General features: G+C 37.8%; 1 protein-coding gene across 1 annotated transcript; it reads right to left on the reverse strand.

Annotated features, from left to right (window-relative positions):
* Positions 1–7,950: 7,950 nt before the first annotated feature.
* On the reverse strand, positions 7,951–9,126 carry PDHA2 (pyruvate dehydrogenase E1 subunit alpha 2). The gene is made up of 2 exons (XM_070506575.1): positions 8,614–9,126; positions 7,951–8,520 (listed from the first exon to the last, which is right to left on the reverse strand). The coding sequence occupies exons 1-2, from the start codon at positions 9,124–9,126 to the stop codon at positions 7,951–7,953; spliced, it is 1,083 nt and encodes a 360-aa protein (XP_070362676.1).
* Positions 9,127–18,525: the final 9,399 nt, after the last annotated feature.

Genomic DNA, 18,525 nt, shown 5'->3' on the forward strand with positions numbered 1-18,525 from the left:
CAATTGAATGAATAAATAAGGAATCATCCAAGGCCAAAATAGTGAAACCGTGTTTCTAATATCTTTAGACCTCTCAGAATTTTATTTTTGTAGAGCTCTTGTTTCTAATCTCAACATTTCAGAAAGATATAGGAAATCACATAAAGGGTTAAGAAGAATATCAAAAGACGGTGAGAGAACTGACAAAGAATTTTTGAAGGTAAATTTAAATCACAAGAAATATGTCACCTCCACAAAACCTGACTGAGTTCACAACGCGCTTTCATACTGGTAGCAAACTCCGGTTCTTTGGCTCCAAAATACGCGATATTCCACATGACTTCTACGCTTTGTCTAAGGGAAGCTAAAGGATTTTACAGGGTATCAGTGAAGAAGAAACTCTCCACTTCCTGGAATCTAGATATACCCCAAGGAAGTGATGAGCTATTCACTCTGCAACACGGCAGTCTGTACGGATGGTGATGGAGAAACTCTGTGAGCACCGTTGGCAACGTACTCTGAGTCCCTAATGGAAGCAAACTATATACTTTCTAAAGTGACAGTATCACTCTAATAATGTACAGATAAAGTGTTCCAGTGAGATATAACAGCTCAAACTCACCAGAAACATTATTAAAATAATTACTCCCTCTTAATTTTTTCTTCTTTTTTTGGCAAAGAGCTACTTTACGTGGAAGTAGATTTTTAAAAAGAAGCTAACGCAAACTACAGCAGGACACAGAAACTACAAAGGCAGTGTTCTCCCTCTTTAATAATTCTAATGTATGACTGCTGAAATAACACTGCTCCTGGAAAGCTGCCTTCTAATAGAACATTTGTGGATAATTGAACTCCTGCCTATTGTTCAAAAGATCATGAGTTTTGACCGGGCTCTTTTTCTTTTGGTAAATTATTCAGCTTGACTATTTATTGGCCCATCGAAAGAAAAGTATGGTATGAACTGTCTTTGCTGCTCTTCAGTGTTTCCTAATTTGATTGTGTTCTTTTCTGTGCATAACCTCAGCAGAAAATTTCCATATCTCTTTCTCAAATTCCAGTACAGAGACCTCTCATCTTTGCTCTTTACTGTATAGATACATCCACTTCATGGATCAAATAGACATGAATTAAGCCAATGAGAAAAATTATAATACTGATTTAATAGAGAGTTTTGGTTGGATTTCTGTTTCAAGTCTGATCAGATCATTGTTTTTATTAATATTTGGGGGCATTTCTTAAAAGGAATCTATAGCAGGAAAAGTGGGGCTAGTTTTGAAGGAACTCCTAGTATTAGATTGTCTAGAGTCACTTATATGACAACAGAATGGCAAAATCTGTATTCCACACCTCTGATTCTACTAAAGTGGGATTTGCACAGTATCTACATGCTCTACTGTAGTCATTAGATCAATAGACTCAACTCTGAACAAAATTTGGGTCCAAACTGGTAAGTTCCACTACTCCTATATTGTCTTACTGTCTTACGTTGCTGGCCCTTCATTACTATTTTCTGTGTCTGATGCTGGCTGAAGTAAAATTACTTAAGTCAAGAGTGAGAGGGGATGAGAAAACAAAGGGTGGCTGAATTTGTGAAAATATTTTCCACATGCAGCTCTCATTTTCTTCTGACCATTGCAATCCTTACACCTAGCTGTCTACATAAAACTGAAGGTGCCTTTATTATTTCAGATGAGGTAGAGTAGTCTCTTCAAAATTTTGCCTTTTTTCTCAATGAATAGCTCCTTCTGATACATAATAGCTTCTCTTCTGGTACATAAACCAGAAATTTCCATTTATTGATCACCTTGGGTATACCCGGAACTCTGCGAGATATTACTTTATTTCCTCATTTAACTTTTACAACAGCCATATGGGTCAACTTTATTACAGATGAAGTAGTGACAGAGTCAAGCCACTTTGTCAAGGTACCATTTCTCATAGATGGCTAGCCCATGATTTGAACCCAGATTTAAATAACACCAAAGCTCAGACTCTAATTTATTTCCATGTCACATAAAGGCAGGGTCACTTTAAGACCAAGTGATACTGGACAGGAAGCATTAGATTCTAAATGGCTTGTCAATACATGAGATGCTACTGATCCCATTCATCTAATAGGTATTGACTTCCATGATAACACAAAGGTCACCAATGTGCCAACCTACTACTTCTAGTTCCCTAGCCCTTATTTGTCAGATAGTCCAATCTCACTCTCCTGGTCTCTGGTTTAGTCTTCTGTCTCTCTCCTTGTCTATATCTACTGATCTGGTGCCGTTCCTGACTTCATTCAGTTTTGCCTCTCAGGGTCTGTTAATCCCAAGCCCTCGGCTACTTGGATTCCTCTTGACTACTCATCACGAATAGCTGTGAACTCCCAACAACTTGTGCACATGCTGCCCTGGCATTTTAACTGCTGGCTTTGACTCATCAAGGCCTGATACTCACCAATCAACATGAAATTTCCATCTAGACTCGACAAGTGTGAGTCAGTGACATTGCAAATATAACCCACAGTGTGTTTCTTGGCCTATGGTTGACAACGTTTTATTTTAAAATCCTCAAAACCTAATGTTGTAGATACTTCAGTTCATCTGAAAACCAGCCTCAGATGATGGAAAAATACATGTTGAACAGTTGTAATTTTGTTCCTAGACTTTCTCGTTTCTGCTAGAGACTTGCCTCTTCCCCCTTGCTGCCTCTACATCGTGAACTTCTGCACTGATAGATCCTATGGGCTTCTGATTCTGAGTTGGTTTACTAACCTTCCTCTGTTCTCCTGACATCCCTGGCTTGGACTAACCAATGTAATTTTCATTTCTGCTGGGTCTAACCTCACTTTCTATTCTGGTTGTCTATTGCCATGTAACAAAGTACTTCAACAATTTGACCCTTAAAAGCAACCACTTTGTTTTTCTTGTTTGGCTAGTGATTCCACTGTTCCTCAAGACATCGTGGTGACTTGTTGGCTTTCAGCTAGCAAATGGCCTATCGGGAGGGTTCAAGATGGCCTTCACTCACATATCTGTTGGCTTTGCAGGTTTGGCTGAAAGGCTGATCCCAGCTGGGACTGGTGATCAGAGTGCCTGGCCATACGCTCTCTATCAGGGGCTGCTCAGTGTATTTGAACTTCTTAAATGGAGGATTGCAACTCTCAGAGAGAAGGTTCCAAGAGACAAGAAGCAAAACCTGCCTTTTCTTCCATCTTGGAAGCTGAAACTGCACAGCATCATTTCTTCTGCTTTCTGTTGGTCAGCAGTCATAGGCCACCAGATTCTAGGGGAAGGAATATAAACCCCACTTCTCATGGGAGGAGGATCACAGAACTTTTGGCTGTCTTTAATCTGCCTTACTTCCTAGTCCCTATGTGTGTTCCCCTCTGAATTTTAGTCTTTTTGTTTCTACTCTAAGCCTGAAAATCTGAATTCAGTTTATAGTAATTGACAAAATCCCTTGGTTCTAGTTTAATTCCATTCACTCATTTATTAATGCATCTTTTTTGTCAGCTATTACATGATTGAGTATTACTGTAAGCAATGATCTTCTTGAAGGCAGTACAAAAAGTAATTTTGAAAATATAGACTTTTTGCCTGGCTTGCATCCTGCCACCACTATTTATAAATTGTGAAATCTTGATCAACTTACTGAACTTGAGCCTCAACTTCCTCTTTTCTAAAAGATCAAAATGCCTACATTATGTGGATATTGCAAAACATTAAGTGAAATAATGTATAAAAAATACTAAGCATATTGTCTTGCACTCAAAAGCAGCCTAGCAAAAAAGAATAGTAGCTGTGATTAATAACTATCACTATCGTTTACTGTGTAAACCTGAACTAGCCATTCAATATTTCCGGGACGCCTTGTCTATATAGATTTTTATTCCATGTAATTAATAAACTTTATTTTTTTGTTATACTTATGGTTATGGTTTATTACAGTGAAAGGATACAGATCAAAGTCAGCAACAGGAAAAGACACACAGAGAAAAGTCCAAGAGAAACCAGGCACAAGCTTGTAGATGTCTCCTCTCAATGGAGTAACGTGAGGACACATTACTAAGATGAATTTTTCTGGACAGTCTAGTACAGCATGGGCCAAAGCCTTTGGTGTACAGAAACATTCTTATCAGGCAGAACATTCCAAGGGTTCAGAAGTGACCTCCTGGGAGGGTGAAGACAGGCCTGTCTTCAGGATGTGCAGGGTCTGAGCGGCCGGGGCCTGCTGAGATTACCTTTTCCTCAACACGTACTACGACAAGGTGTTAATAAGAGAGGAAACTGAGTGCAGGGCATACAGGAACTCGGTACATTGTTCTCAAATTTTCTGTAAATCTAAAATTGTTCTAAAAATTAAAGTCTATTAAAGAATCAAAAGCTAATAGGAACAACATGTTATATAAGCTGATAAATATTAAAGTTAAAAATATTTTAACACGTGTTTTCAAGTTATTTTATCTAATTGAGATTATATCATAAGAGATGCTGTTGCACTGTTTTGGTCTAGTACCTTTAAAATTTCTACCGTTTTTGTGTCTGTAAGGAAAAGACTGAATTTTTCTCATCAACACTAGCTTTTATCATTCACAATAGCCAAAAACACGGAAAAAATCCAAATGACCATCAACTGATGAACAGATAAATAAAATGGAATATTACTCAGCCATAAAAAGGAATATAGGACTGATATATGCTACAGCAAATCTTGAAAACATTATGCTAAGTGAAAGCAGACACAAAAGAGCACATACTGTGTGATTTATATGAAATATCCAGGATAGACAAACCCAGAGACGGAGAGTAGATTAGTACTTTCCAGAGGATGAAGAGACTGGAAAATGGGGAGTGAATGATTTAGGGTGTGGGTTTTCTCTTTGGTGTGATGAAAATGTTCTGGAATTAGATAGTGGCAATGGCTGCACAACTTTGTAAATGTACTAGAAACCACTGAGTTGTGCACTTTAAAAGGATGAATTTTGTGGCATGTGATTTATATTTCAACTTTTTAAAACTAGGTCTTCCTCACAAATGAATTATCAGGTTAAATATCACTAACAAATGCTTTGTGCTTTATACGGTCTTCTAACGTGGGTAAAATGGACTGATTGGCATAGTACGTCAGACAGAAGTAGAACCCAACTGCTGGACTTCTACACCGCTCTGATTTATAGTTTGATAAGTAGCTTTTTTATTAATTTATTGCTTGACCTAATTGAAAACCACAGGGGTTTTTGTTTTTGTTAGGTTTTTTTTGCATTGTTACAGAATTATGTGCAACCAGTGATAGGACTCTAGTTCCTGAATGTGCACACAAGCCTGGACATTTTTTAATATTGAAAACTCCCTGCCTTAATGAAATTTGATAACGTATATTGTGACAAATCCACTGTATTCCTCTAACAGAGTGAAATTGGATTTTTTCCTGAAATGAAGTACCTGTGTAGCTTGGATTAGTGATGGTTTCGTTTCTAGTCAATTATTTGTATATTAATTTTTACTGGTATTAAAAGAATCCATAATATAAACAAACTTTTTAAATGATTTCTGTATATTGTATACAGAACATAGCTTTAATTGAGCAGCTTATCTTGCACTTGAAAGTTTATGGAAATACAAGTATTTCAAAAATAAAAAGGTAGAAAAATTCTTTGTTCAAACAATGTGATTATTTTGATTCACTTATGAAATATCTTTTTCTTTTTAATGGAAGGGATTCAATCAAGCTACCTTTGAACTGAAGCTGCATAACCACAACATATTAGCTAGCAATATCACTGATTTATAGACAAACCGATCCTTCTCTCTGCTTTCTGAATTGAGAATTCTGAGGTTATCTTACTTGTTTAAATTGTTTAGAGGAAGATATGGAGCCTTCATATACTTGTACATAAGTTCCTGTCTTCACAGGCCTCTAAGCTTTTGGTTTTCTGTTGAGTTCTTAGAAAGTATCTAGCTTTTATTTGTAGAAGTAGATACTGTATAGAAAATGCTTTAACTTTTTTTTTAAATTGAGATATAATTGACATATAACATGGTATTAGTTTCAGGTATACAAGATAATGATTCTATGTAGGTATATATTATGAAATGATCACTGCAGTAAGCCTAGTTAATATCTATCACCAGGCAGAATTACAATTTTTTTCTTGTAATGGGTCTTAACATTTCTCTATTGATTCTGTTGGTGTTTTCTGTGAACTGTGTCTTAAATCACAGGTAAATTCTGATTTCTGATTTCAGTAAGTCTATGTCAGAAGAGTAAGATAGGCCAAACAGCACACTCAGGATTTTGGTCATTAGTCAGATATAACCAAGTAGAAATGTTTTCACCAAGCCATTACTGGCTAATTAACATGGTATTTGACTGTAGAGAAAACCAAACCTGGATGATGCAAGTTAGCTTTTCCTTTGAAAAAGCTATCTGTGAATAATCAGTTCTAGCCAAGGTGGATTTTAGGTTCAACTTTTTATTAACATCACCTTCTCTGTTAACTCCTTTGATGTCACCGTATCTGTTCATTCATTTTTGAGTCTGAAATTTACCTAGTTTTTTAAAATATAGACCCCATTTGGTACAAATGGATTCTCAAATAAGAGTAGTGTTAACTTGAAGCTTAAAGCAAAATGCAGATTTTCCCTAGATTTTAACATTGGTTGGATTTTTCTTTCCAATTGGTACACTAAAAATATTACCAAAAAATACAACATGAAAAAATGCCCTTGTCCCATCTCCCTCTGCTGTGTTATATACCATGTTTCATTGGAAAAATGGTCAAAGTCAACTGGCTTCAACATCGGTTTTGCATATGCATGATAACAGACTGTGTTGTTGGTTAAGTCAAGTAAACTGTTGTAAGCTACACAGTGGTGGGCACCCTAATACCTTGGTGTCACTTGAAATTTCCTCTCTACCTGAGGATAGTCACTTTACACACAAACCCCTGCAGGGTGGAGCAGGAATCAAAGAACTATTTTTCCTTTAAATAAGAGTATTTACTAAAGTAATATAAAGGAAAATCAAATACAATTATTATAGCAAATAACTTGGGAAGTTAAATAATTCCCTGTTTTTCCTGTTTTAGACTCATATAAACTTAATCTGTAAGATATTCACACTGTTTAAGTAATTAAACAAGAAAAACATCAGACTATGGTGGCTCCAATGCCTTGGTAGCCTGCATAAGCAAACCAGAAACTTAAGCCAGAGTCAACGTACTCAAGCCAAGAAAATGAAACTTAAGAACAACCAATCACATGGGGCCAGCCCTGTGGCCTAGTGGTTGAGTTCAGTGTGCTGCAATTTGGCAACCCGGGTTCAGTTCCCAGGCACGGACCTACACCACTCATCAGCAGCCATGCTGTGGCAGTGACTCACACACAAAATAAGAGGAAGATCGGCACAGATGTTAGCTCAGGGATAATCTTTCTCAAGCAAAAAAGAGGAAGATTGGCAACAGATATTAGCTCAGGGTGAATCCTCCTCAGCAAAAAAATGTAGAGAACAACCAATCACAAACAGCCAACTAGGCTTTCCCAAAAGGCAACTGCTTAAGCTATAGCCTGTCAAATAATTTCCTTGCTTTGCTTTTTAATAAAACCCTCTACCCTAGCTCCTGTCAGTGGAGTACTCCTAACCACCTTTGGTTTGGCACTGCCTAATTGTGTGATCAAATAAACTCTTGAAAATTTTAATGTGACTCAGTTTATCTTTTAACAACACTAAATGATGAACTGTCTAGTATCTTTTGATGCAACAACATACAACTGAATGTAACATCTCTTTCAATTGAGTGTACATCTCTCAATAATCTCTTTTAGCAATCTTTTAATCATCTCAATTTCTTTCAATAAAAGTTTACAAGCCTTTTGTTTTATGAGTTTTATTCTCCCTTAACGAAATCGGTCACACAGTGTCCTCAAGTTGACCATGAATGGTGCTTTGAAGGACGAAAAATAATTTACATACAGTCTTCCTTTAACTGATGGACTTAAACTTGATCCACTGATTTGTACCACGAACTTCAAAAGGTAGATTATTGTTGTAGACATGATGGCCTAATTCTTCCAGTGGTGGCTCTGGATCAGTTGTAGCAAACTGGGCTGCATCATCAATTTCTTTCCTCACTCCAACATCAATTTCTTTCAATTCTTCAATACTGGAAAGCTTGTTGTTCAACATTTTATCTTTGAGAAGCATAATGGGATCACTCTTACTTCTTATGTTCTGAATTTCCTCTCTGGTACGATAACTGATTCCAGGATCACTCATACTATGCCCATGATAACGGTATGTCTGCAGCTCCATCACTATGGGTCCCTTTCCAGATCTACAGTAGTCAGCTGCAAACTTAGTTGCCTCTCGAACACATAGGACATCCATTCCATCTACCCTTAGTCCAGGGATAAAATTGACTCTCTTGTAGTAGTCAGTGCTGGCTGATGCTCTCTCAATAGCTGTTCCCATTCCATAGCGATTATTCTCACAGATGAAAATACAAGGTAATTTCCACAAAGCTGCCATATTATAAGCTTCAAATATCTGACCCTGATTAGCAGCACCATCCCCATACAGAGTCAAACAGACCTCATTGCTTCCCTTATATTTACAGGCCAGAGCAACACCAGCTCCCAGGGGTACCTGAGCACCAACAATGCCGTTGCCCCCATAGAAGTTCCTGCCGTACATATGCATCGATCCTCCTTTTCCTTTAGCACAACCTCCTCTTCGTCCAGTCAGCTCTGCAAGAATTGATTGCACAGAAAGTCCGTAAGCGTAGCATAAGCCGTGAGCCCGATAGGCTGTGATCGCGTGATCGGAGGGATTTGCCCCGGCCTTAAGGCCCACATAACAAGCTTCCTGACCATCACACAAGTGGCAGAAACCACGAATAAATTTCTGTTTATACAGCTGATCTGCCTTCAATTCCATTCGGCGAACAGTCTGCATCATCCTGTAGTACTGGAGCCCATCCTCCCGGGTGAGCACTGCTGTGACAGGCGGACCCTCTTCCAACCGATGAAGATCACATTTCTTAATTTCAAATGTGGCATCATTTGAATAGTTACAGGACGCCACCAGCACTCTGCTAGCGGGCTTCTGGGCCCCTCCTCCCAACACGCGGGAGACGGCGGCAGCGAGCATCTTCTTCATGGAGTGAAGTCCAGGGCAGCCGCAACCGCCAACAAGGCAAACTGCCAGGGCGACCCCGCCGACCTTCTGCGTGTCCCTCAGGCTGAACGCACGCGGCGCCACAATGGGGGCGTTGGTGACAGAGGCCACGTCATGCCGCTGCATCACGGGCCGCCAGCCTGCATTAATTGATTCTTACAGTGCCTTCCAACTGTAAAATTAAAATACAGGTTGTTTCTTTTGCTGGAAGACTTGGCTGAACTATATACCCTGATCTAAATTAGCGCCATCACCATCTCAAGTCCCTTTTCCCGGCCAAACGCTAGAGCGGCGCTTCTGAAGCTGGATCAGTGGGACTGAGGAACAGACAGAGTCCCAAAGGCACACAGCAGTTCTGATGGGTTAGGCCCAAGAAAATCTTACCAATATCTCTTTAAAGTCTTTTTTTTTTTTAATATGAATAAATGCTTTATCATACTCCATAGTATACATTTATTTTAGTGTAAAAAATTATTTGTAATTTAAATATTTAACTTAAACGAAACAAAATGCTTTTTAAAGTAAAGTTGGTGCTCCAGAAAAATATGCCACATTTGTCTTCTGGCTTCTAGCGTCTGTGTCACCTGAGGCGGGTGGCAGGGCAGGTGATGGTATACAAACGCCAGGCTGAGAATAACAGTCTAAAGCCAATAGTAAGCTTTCCCTGGGGTGGGGAATTGGAGGCTGGGCCGAGACACAGACTGCAGTAACAGCTAAGTTTTTGCTATGGCACCTTTCCTTACGCCTTCTTATAATCCTGAATCCTGTGCAGTTTTATCCCTATTTTCTGATTAATTTGCTTTTTTAAAAATCTTTTCCTATAATATCTTCATAGGATTTCCATAGGGTTTCCAAAGAAGACATCAAGATTCGGGTGGCTTTGGTTTTTGCTTTTATATCAATCTAAATGGAACCAGTCGTAGTCGGAGAAATCGAGAAGCATGTTCTGATAATACCTCTTTATATAGTAAACGTTAGGAAGTGTGTCTTCTTATAAAGTGACCCATTAAACAATATACAATTTGGACTGAAAGAGAGCAATAGAGTTTGCTTAAACTGCTGGTAACAGTTCAACCCTGGGACAAGAAAAGACCGAGGGCTAGGGTTACAAAGATCGCTTATCATTTTCCTATTTTGTGCTTTTCCTGGGAAGGTGATTTTCTACCCCAATAAGCCAACCCTGATCAGCAATCCTGTTCTGTTTAGACCACTAGCAATTCATCTTAACGCACGCTCTGTTGTATACCCATTGCCTGTTTGTAAATAAACGTACAAATAAAATACTACAAAATCCCTGTTTATAAATAAAGTTTTACCCACATTTCCCTATGACGTGTTCAAAGCAGCTGCCTTCTTATATCTAGTTGCTAGTGTTATTTTGGACTCTTCTTTTGATAGGCAGGAAGAAGAAAATAGCTTGTTAAAAAATTATGATATCGCTTAAAACTCGATCCTCCTCCCGCCTCCCAACCCAGCCATCATAATAGGCCTCATCTTTTCACTGAGTTTAAAATTTCGCTGTTGGAGCCCGTGGTCTGGCTGTGGTGTTTGCACCCTCTTTGATAGTTAGCCTGTCTCTGCTGTTCTCTTTCATTCCTGCAGGTACTGGAGGTCTCCAGGGAGTGATATCTCCATGAGAATGAGAAAAATGACACTGCAGGATGGAACAGTAGTGTTAATGGGTCACTGAGTGACAGCTGAGCCTTCCCTCAGAGGTATCAGCCAGGCTAGCACTGCCAGCAACACAAGAGCTATACAGTAAAGTGTGCCAATTTAATCTTGTCACATGGAGCCTGGGCTGCAAAGATAGAGTTCCCCTTAAAAGCCCAGTGTGACAAGGCTGAACCCCACTCGTGCCAGAGGAGAACATGCAAAGATGCTAATTGGAAAATACCCATGCTACAGGTCGCCACAGAAGATGGCCCTTTTTTGCAACAAGCTGTAGTTAAGATAATAAATAATCAAATGTGAACCTTCTGGGGACCTCTTGGATGTCAGTTACTCAACTATCCTAAATTCAGTTTGAAGATAGACAGACAAAATCATCTTTGCAGAATATGATACCAAAGTATTTCCATTAAACTGACTAGTCCTGATGGTGATTTCTTAAACTACAGTTTTTTGCAATAACATTTTTATTGTTACGTTCCTAATCCCATTCACATTTTCAAAATAAAAGCGAAATTTCCAGATATCACTGTGAAAGTTTAAAACTCACCACAGAGCTCCTGCACTGTTGAGCTCTCCTCTGCTCCACCCCTAGCTGGCCGGGATTCAAGCTATGCACAGACAATAGAGCCCATGCTGCTGTCCTTCTCTTCAAGTGATTTATTTTTTGTCTTGTCATTTTTCAATAACATGTTTATTACCAAACAGAACTAAGAGCCATATACATGCTCACCACTGAAATGTTGTTTGCAATTAAAATCCCCATAAATTCTAAGTATTTAATTTACATCAAATCTCACTTTCAATCTATTTGAAATTAAAGGAAATAGATGAGCACTTTTATAAGGCCAATGGTACACTTTACATTTAATTAATAAAAAAACCTAATAAAAGAGGAGGCTGTGATGACAGCGGCAGTCATTCATGTCACTGTGTCAGAAATGCACATTTCATTTCTAGTGGTTGATCCCACAGGGTCATTTCTGAATTTATCTTAAAAGTGTCACCCACGTTGTATCAATTGCACATAAAATATTCTTAAATAAGTGACAAAGAAATGTAAAAAAAAGAACAGCATGTTTGAAGGCTATTTAAATTCCTCCAGTAATAATTGCACTTTTTCACCAAATGTTAAGAAAACAAAGCTGTTAAAAAGTGAATATGTCCTAGATAAATGATATTAAATCTCATTAAATGATTAGTTGCAATGTATTTTTTTCATAGCTCTAAGATTTGCCAATTAAGAGTGATGAGTAAGAACTTGGTGAAAAAAATTAAGAGTTATATATAACCCAGAGAAGAATTTTTCCCACTTGGTCTATTACTTATCTCCCTTGGAGAAAGGGAAAATGTCAGTACTATATATTCTGCAAAATAATGACAATTAAGCAAGGTTCCTCTCTAATGTTATAACAAGGGAAGTTATTTCAGAACAGTTCAAAGCCCTTGGCAAATAATATTTTTTTTCTTCTCCTAACCCCCATCATAATCATGAAGTATCATTAAATAAAAATTCAGGACAAATTAGCATGAAGAGAAGACTTGCTTGCAAATTAGAGGTAAAGTGAACATGTTCCTCTTCCACCCGGATAATAATGATGTAAGGAAAGGAAAGATGTTATGGGTTAATTTTTCATAGTGATGATAGAGCCACCATATTCCTCCTGCTGGATGCCGTCATCTGAGTCAACATGCCTCCAATACCCAAGGCCCTAGTCCCAGAGTTTGGGACCAAGGTCTAAAAGATAATGATAAAAAAGATCATAATACAAAACAGTAAAACTTTCCAAACATTTTAATAAGCTCCCTATAATGAGAGATGTAATTGAATGTGGCCAGATAAGAAATAAAAATTTATGTATAATCTGCTGTCAAGATTTACTATGGTTAGTGTCTCAACCAGTAGAGGACCAGCAGAGGAGCCAAGAGTGGTGAACTAATTTCTGCTCAGTCTTTTGAGTTGTTTTGTAAAATCCAAATCCATTCACAATGAAAATCATCAATGCAATACATGTTTCTAATGAATCGAAGCAAATTCAAGAAAGCCCAAGTCAGAGTTAGGTCTATTTGCATTTCCTCCAAAAATTATTATCACCTTTCTTGGGAAAGTGTTTTGTTCAGCAGATTTTAATTCTTGCATACTTAAGAACCCATATTTCAAATTTTTATTGTTTAAATAAGCACACATTTATCCCTAATAACCTTGATTTTAATTCAATGAAGCATGTATTAAGTATGATAGTAAAAATAAACTCTACATATTCAATAGTGAAATGAAGCCTTCTCTCCTCTGTACAGTCTTTTGTAATATATTAGTTTCTCTTAACTGTACCATTTTATGATGTTTTCTTTATAAACGCCCTGCGTCAACTCTTCCTTCTAACAGGTAGACTGTTACCTTTTTCTAGTGTCAGTATCTGACAATAATATGCGCACATTTACTTGCTTTAGCTTTGCTTCTTTGGAGAAGACTTGAGTGACTCAACTAAGTTTAAAGAGAGACAGAGGACTATTGGCAAAATTCCAGAGCACTGCTGCCCCCTAGAAGGAAGTTTGAGCAGTACATTTGATCATTACAGAGAAATCTTGGGAAAAAAGAGACTCTCAGGAAGAAGGAAACCTTGCACCCCACTTTAACGACCTACTGCTGGCCAGACCTCCAGTTTTCTTTGTCCTATTTTGTATCTAAGCTTGGGCATCGTGTTGCCTATCACATCCTACACTTAGATCCTAATAGATCACATGGTTCTCTCAGGAGATTCCTGTAAATATGTACAGACGTACAAGCAAAATTTTCTTGGTAGTCTAATATTTTTAAATGATAAAGATGAAATTTTCAGCTGTTGTATGCATTAATTTGAAATTTAAGGCACTGTCGTAAATATTGCCCAGGTATGTAAAATAGTCTTGCATCTCTTTGCTAGAGAAACAAAGTTCAGAAAATTTGCTCATTTGAGCCTCACAGCGGCAGGTAAGGCTGTTTCTATCATTCTGAATCTCTAAGTGTGGAAACTGAGGCCAAGAGAGTTTAAGTGAAAGGCAAAAATTGTAAAGCTAATAAAAAAGTGTACTATTTATTCTTCACTTATTCAGCACATATAATGAAGTGCCTTGCCTTCTTTCTATATGTCATGTCCCCTTTATGTTCTAAGTAGTAGAAAACAATGATGACATACAATTAGATTTCTCTCTACTTAATCCAGTTCATATGGAAGAGCTGTTCTGTGAGCTCTCCCAGATTTTCTGGCACTGCGTGTAGAAAAGGACACATCATCATTAAATGACAGAGGAAGCGACACATGAGCAGCTGTTATAGAGGCAATAAAACTAATGTATTACATTCCAGGCAATGGTTACAATGACAGTTTGTCTTTATTAGGATCAATGATGAACAAATTAAAAATAGAGTACTGTCAAACTGCAACATACAAAACAGAACAGTCTAATTTTGTAAAGTTGTGTCGTCTCCTTTAATTTGCTAGTACAGCAGAGCTGAAAAGGCACACTGGGAAATATGAAAATCAGGATCTCATAATTATGCAATACATTATGAATATGAATTCGCTTACTCCAAGCAACCTAAGACAATGCTGTAGATGTTTTATGGAGATTTTAACGCGTGAGAACCTTTCTGTTCCCACGGACCCACAGTGCATCCAGATTCTAAGATATTTCCATAGTACCCAACACTGTAAATCTAAAAGCCCACCATGGGAGAAGCCTCAGAGAGGTTTTTAAATAAGGGGCTGATAAACATCATCTACATTGGTAAATGAAGACAGTGTGCAAGAAGAATTTTTAAGCTCAAACGTGTTAGACGCTCATCAGAAGCATTATGTTCAGAAAGCAAGATTCCTGGGGGATTGTCAGAGGAATTTAACAAGCTCCTGTCAGGGCCACCCGCTGCCTATGCTCCTTCCATTCTCTCAGGCCAGGAGCACCGCAGTGAAATTTATGATGAATTTCTCCCAAAACTCTTAACTTTTATCTGCCTTTATCTAGCCCTCTTCCCACCTCATTTTATGATAAAAATCATCATCTGTTTATAAGAATGCATTACAAGTTTTAAAGGGATTTTCCATATTTTATGGAATTTTTCCCTATTATATGGAAAATTACATGGAATGCATTGTACCCCCACTGATCCAAGGAGAAACAGACGCAGTGAGGTTAATAGGCCCGGTAAACATTGGGCTTGTCCTCAGGTCATACACCTAATTCATGGAGAGCTAGTCTCATCTTCTGATCCAGCGCTCCTTGCCTGCACATACTACACTCCTCCCCCAATCTCAGCTGCCTGTCTCCTGGTGAATTTTTACATCTATCAGAGCCTCCTTCCCCCTAATCTCAGCGGAAGAGGAGTTCTCCTCTTATCTGGAAATCTAACCCCTCAGCTCTTGCCACAGAACCTGCTATGCACTCATAGTGAGACACTGCTCTCACTCACTCCCCCTGCCCCTGCCTCTCCACCAGAGAAGCATCAATTTTGTTTTCCTTTCATGCTCATATTTCTTCAACTCTGAAAGAAGATAGCAGAGTCCTCATTGCCTCTTTTAGATCTCATCCTATATTACTCCTTTTATCTAGTCAAGCTCCACAAACGTGCGGCCTGTACACACGGTCTCCGTTTACTTTCCTCTAATTGCTTCCATATGCTTCTGCAATCTGTGTCATCAGCAATGAACTGAAATTTCTCACATCAAGGACTTGGGTAAATTTAATGACAACTTCGGTATTATCACTCTCTGGAACTCTCTACCACATAGCCTAAGCGTTTCTCCATGGATATCCCTTACCCTAGCTTCAAAAAAAATATCATGTTCTTATGCTGCTTATAGCCCAAACTTCATTTCCTGATATGTCAACCTTGACCCAAAAAGTAAATGTGGGTCTAAAGTTTAATACTATGTGCTCTATCCTTGCCAGCTGAAATGATTACCCACAGAGTCCCATGTGATTTATTGGTTTAATTCTCACTAGTATGGAGCTGCCAACTATATTTGCAACATTAACTTCCCCTCACTGTCTCCAATATATCAGGAAAAAAAGTGTATTTAAAAGCCCTCTAGGTATTTAAAACTGAAAAATTCTTTAAAAAAAAAGAAAAAAGATTTCCTACCTTCTACCATTTGAATAAAACTATCTTCTCTTCCCAATTTTCTTGTCATCATTAGAGACCTATCATCAGTTTATAAACTTAACATATACCTTGACTGTAGCATCTTTTAAAAAACCCTATTCTGTAAATGCAGAAAAGCACAAAAGTAAAATATTTAAATCACCCAAAGATAACTGATGTTAAATTTTTATTTATTTCCCTTTATTTTTTAAATGTCTGATATATTTAGGCTCGTATTATGAATTTTATATCTCTTGAGATTTTTATTGTTACTATCATATTACAATTATTTTCAAAATAATCAAAAGCCATTTAAAAGATCACTTCAATGGCTGCCAAAAAAATTCTCCGTGATATGGATGTGCCACGACTAACTGAAATGAAGACTTGTGCTCTTACTGAGCTCACACCACGTTCCAGGCACTACATGTTAGTGAGATTCTTGATTTTTAAACTTTAGTTTACAATCTTTTAACACAAACAGTTTCCTGTCTTCACTGTGTCAGTCTCTCCCTTATGCTTCCACTCTTTGTTTGCACACATATGTGCATGTGTGCCTAGATAATTACTTCTTCTTTTCTTTTCAATGGTTTTATTCTTTTATATTTAGTCTTTGAGACATCCAGAAGTTACCGGATAATACAGAGCAGTGAAATTACAACTTTATTTTGTGCATTCAGTTATTTCGTGTACTGAGTAGTCGACATCTTCACTGTTTGGGGAGGTGACTTCATGTCTATATCTATATATCTACGTGTAGATTATACATCTCCACAAGCTAAAAATTTTGTTTCTAAGCTCTTTAGTTTTATTACCTATCAGTTAATTCTTATGTGAACACTTCCCAGTTTTAATTATTAGAGCATTATATAATTACTTATTTGACAGACCTAGCCTTTCTTATTACATTTCTTTTTCAAAATCCTTTAAGATTTTGTAGCCTATATACTATTTCATATGAAGATTAATTTTATTAAATTAAAAAATGCTTTGGAATTTGGATTAGAATTCCTTTAAACATATAAAATAAATTGGAGAGAACTCTGCCTTTACAATATTTTATTTAGTTTTGCCATCCTAGATTATGCGTCTCTCAACTTATTCAGAACTTTACTCACTGACATAGTGTGGTTCTTCTTATGAATATCCTATCCTTTGTTTATAAGCTTGTTTCTCAGCTTGCATGATGGTGGTTTTAATAGACAATTCTTTATTGACTTCTTTCTATGTTCCAGGCACTTTCCTAAGTGTATTGCAAGTGATATTTCACTTAACTGTCACAACAATCCTATGACATAGATAAGATTGCCTTACTTATTTTTACTGATAAGAAAACTAACGCTTTAATAGTAAATATTTCCAGGAACCAAAAACCAGCAAGTGCTAGAAACTGGATCAAATACAGATTTGTTTAACTCTAAACCTTCTTATGTTTCATCATTAATTATTAAGTTAGCTCTGAGACTAAAACACATATTTTGTTAAGGAAATATTCCAAATTTAATTGTTTACTACAATTTTAACAAATATGTCAAATTTTTAAAAATATTTTTTGATATTTATTGAGATAGTCATATCACATCTGTTTATTTGACTTATTAATATATTGGCACTCAAGTCCACCCCTATGGTGTGTGGTACCCCAGGAAAATATGCTTTTGTGCAGCTCCAAAATGCATTACAAAGTTCATGGGTACATGAGGGTAGTGATTTATCAATGATTTAGAATAAGGAGCAGGAGGGGTGACATCAGCATCATGGTGGAGTGAGCTTTCCCTGTAAACTGTCCCCGCTAAGATACAATGAAAGGACATTCATATTCCAACAGAGGACATCCACACAACACAAAAGACATTGAGAGACCCACGCAGTTGTACATCAGAAGGTGGAGGTGCTGTAGCACCTCCCCCCACAGAGGAAGTGGAACAAGGTAAGAGAAAGCTTCTTTTCCTCCCAAGGGTGATAACCCAGGGACCATAGGCAGATCCGAGAGGAAAGGGGGAAGGGAGTGGCCCTCTGCAGGAATACCATTGCTCTCCAATGTCCCTCATAGGCCAGGTTAAAGCTCCACACAGAAGTGGCTAGCTATGGTGGGAGTGTCTTCATTAAGTTAACAGCCCAGGAGAGCAGATAATGAGGGCAGAGCAAGAAGCCCCTGAGATCACACAGGAGAAAGAAAGTGCACCTCAGCCCTGACTGGTGCCCCAGTTCAGCAGTGGAGAGCTGAATAGAAGATGAGCTGAATGCTGAACAGGCTCAAAATACACAGTTCTTGACCCCCAACAAGTGGCAGCAGGGAAAGTGGCAATCAAATACTACCACCAGGCTGAAGCAGAAATCCACACCATCTAGCGGTATGAAAAAATATATTAAATCACCACATCAGAAGGAAAATGATGAGTACCCAGAATTCAGTCCTGAAGACAAAGGAATCTATAATCTAAATGAGAGAGAATTCAAAATAGCTATCGTGAAAAAACTGAACGAGTTAAAAGAAAGTGCAGATAGACAGTTCAATGAATTCAGGAGCTACTTCACAAAAGAGATTGAAACTATAAAGAAGAACCAATTAGAAATATTGAAGATGAAAAACA

This window comes from Equus asinus, chromosome 3 (genome assembly GCF_041296235.1).
Source record: "Equus asinus isolate D_3611 breed Donkey chromosome 3, EquAss-T2T_v2, whole genome shotgun sequence".
Classification (NCBI taxonomy): Eukaryota; Metazoa; Chordata; class Mammalia; order Perissodactyla; family Equidae; genus Equus; species Equus asinus.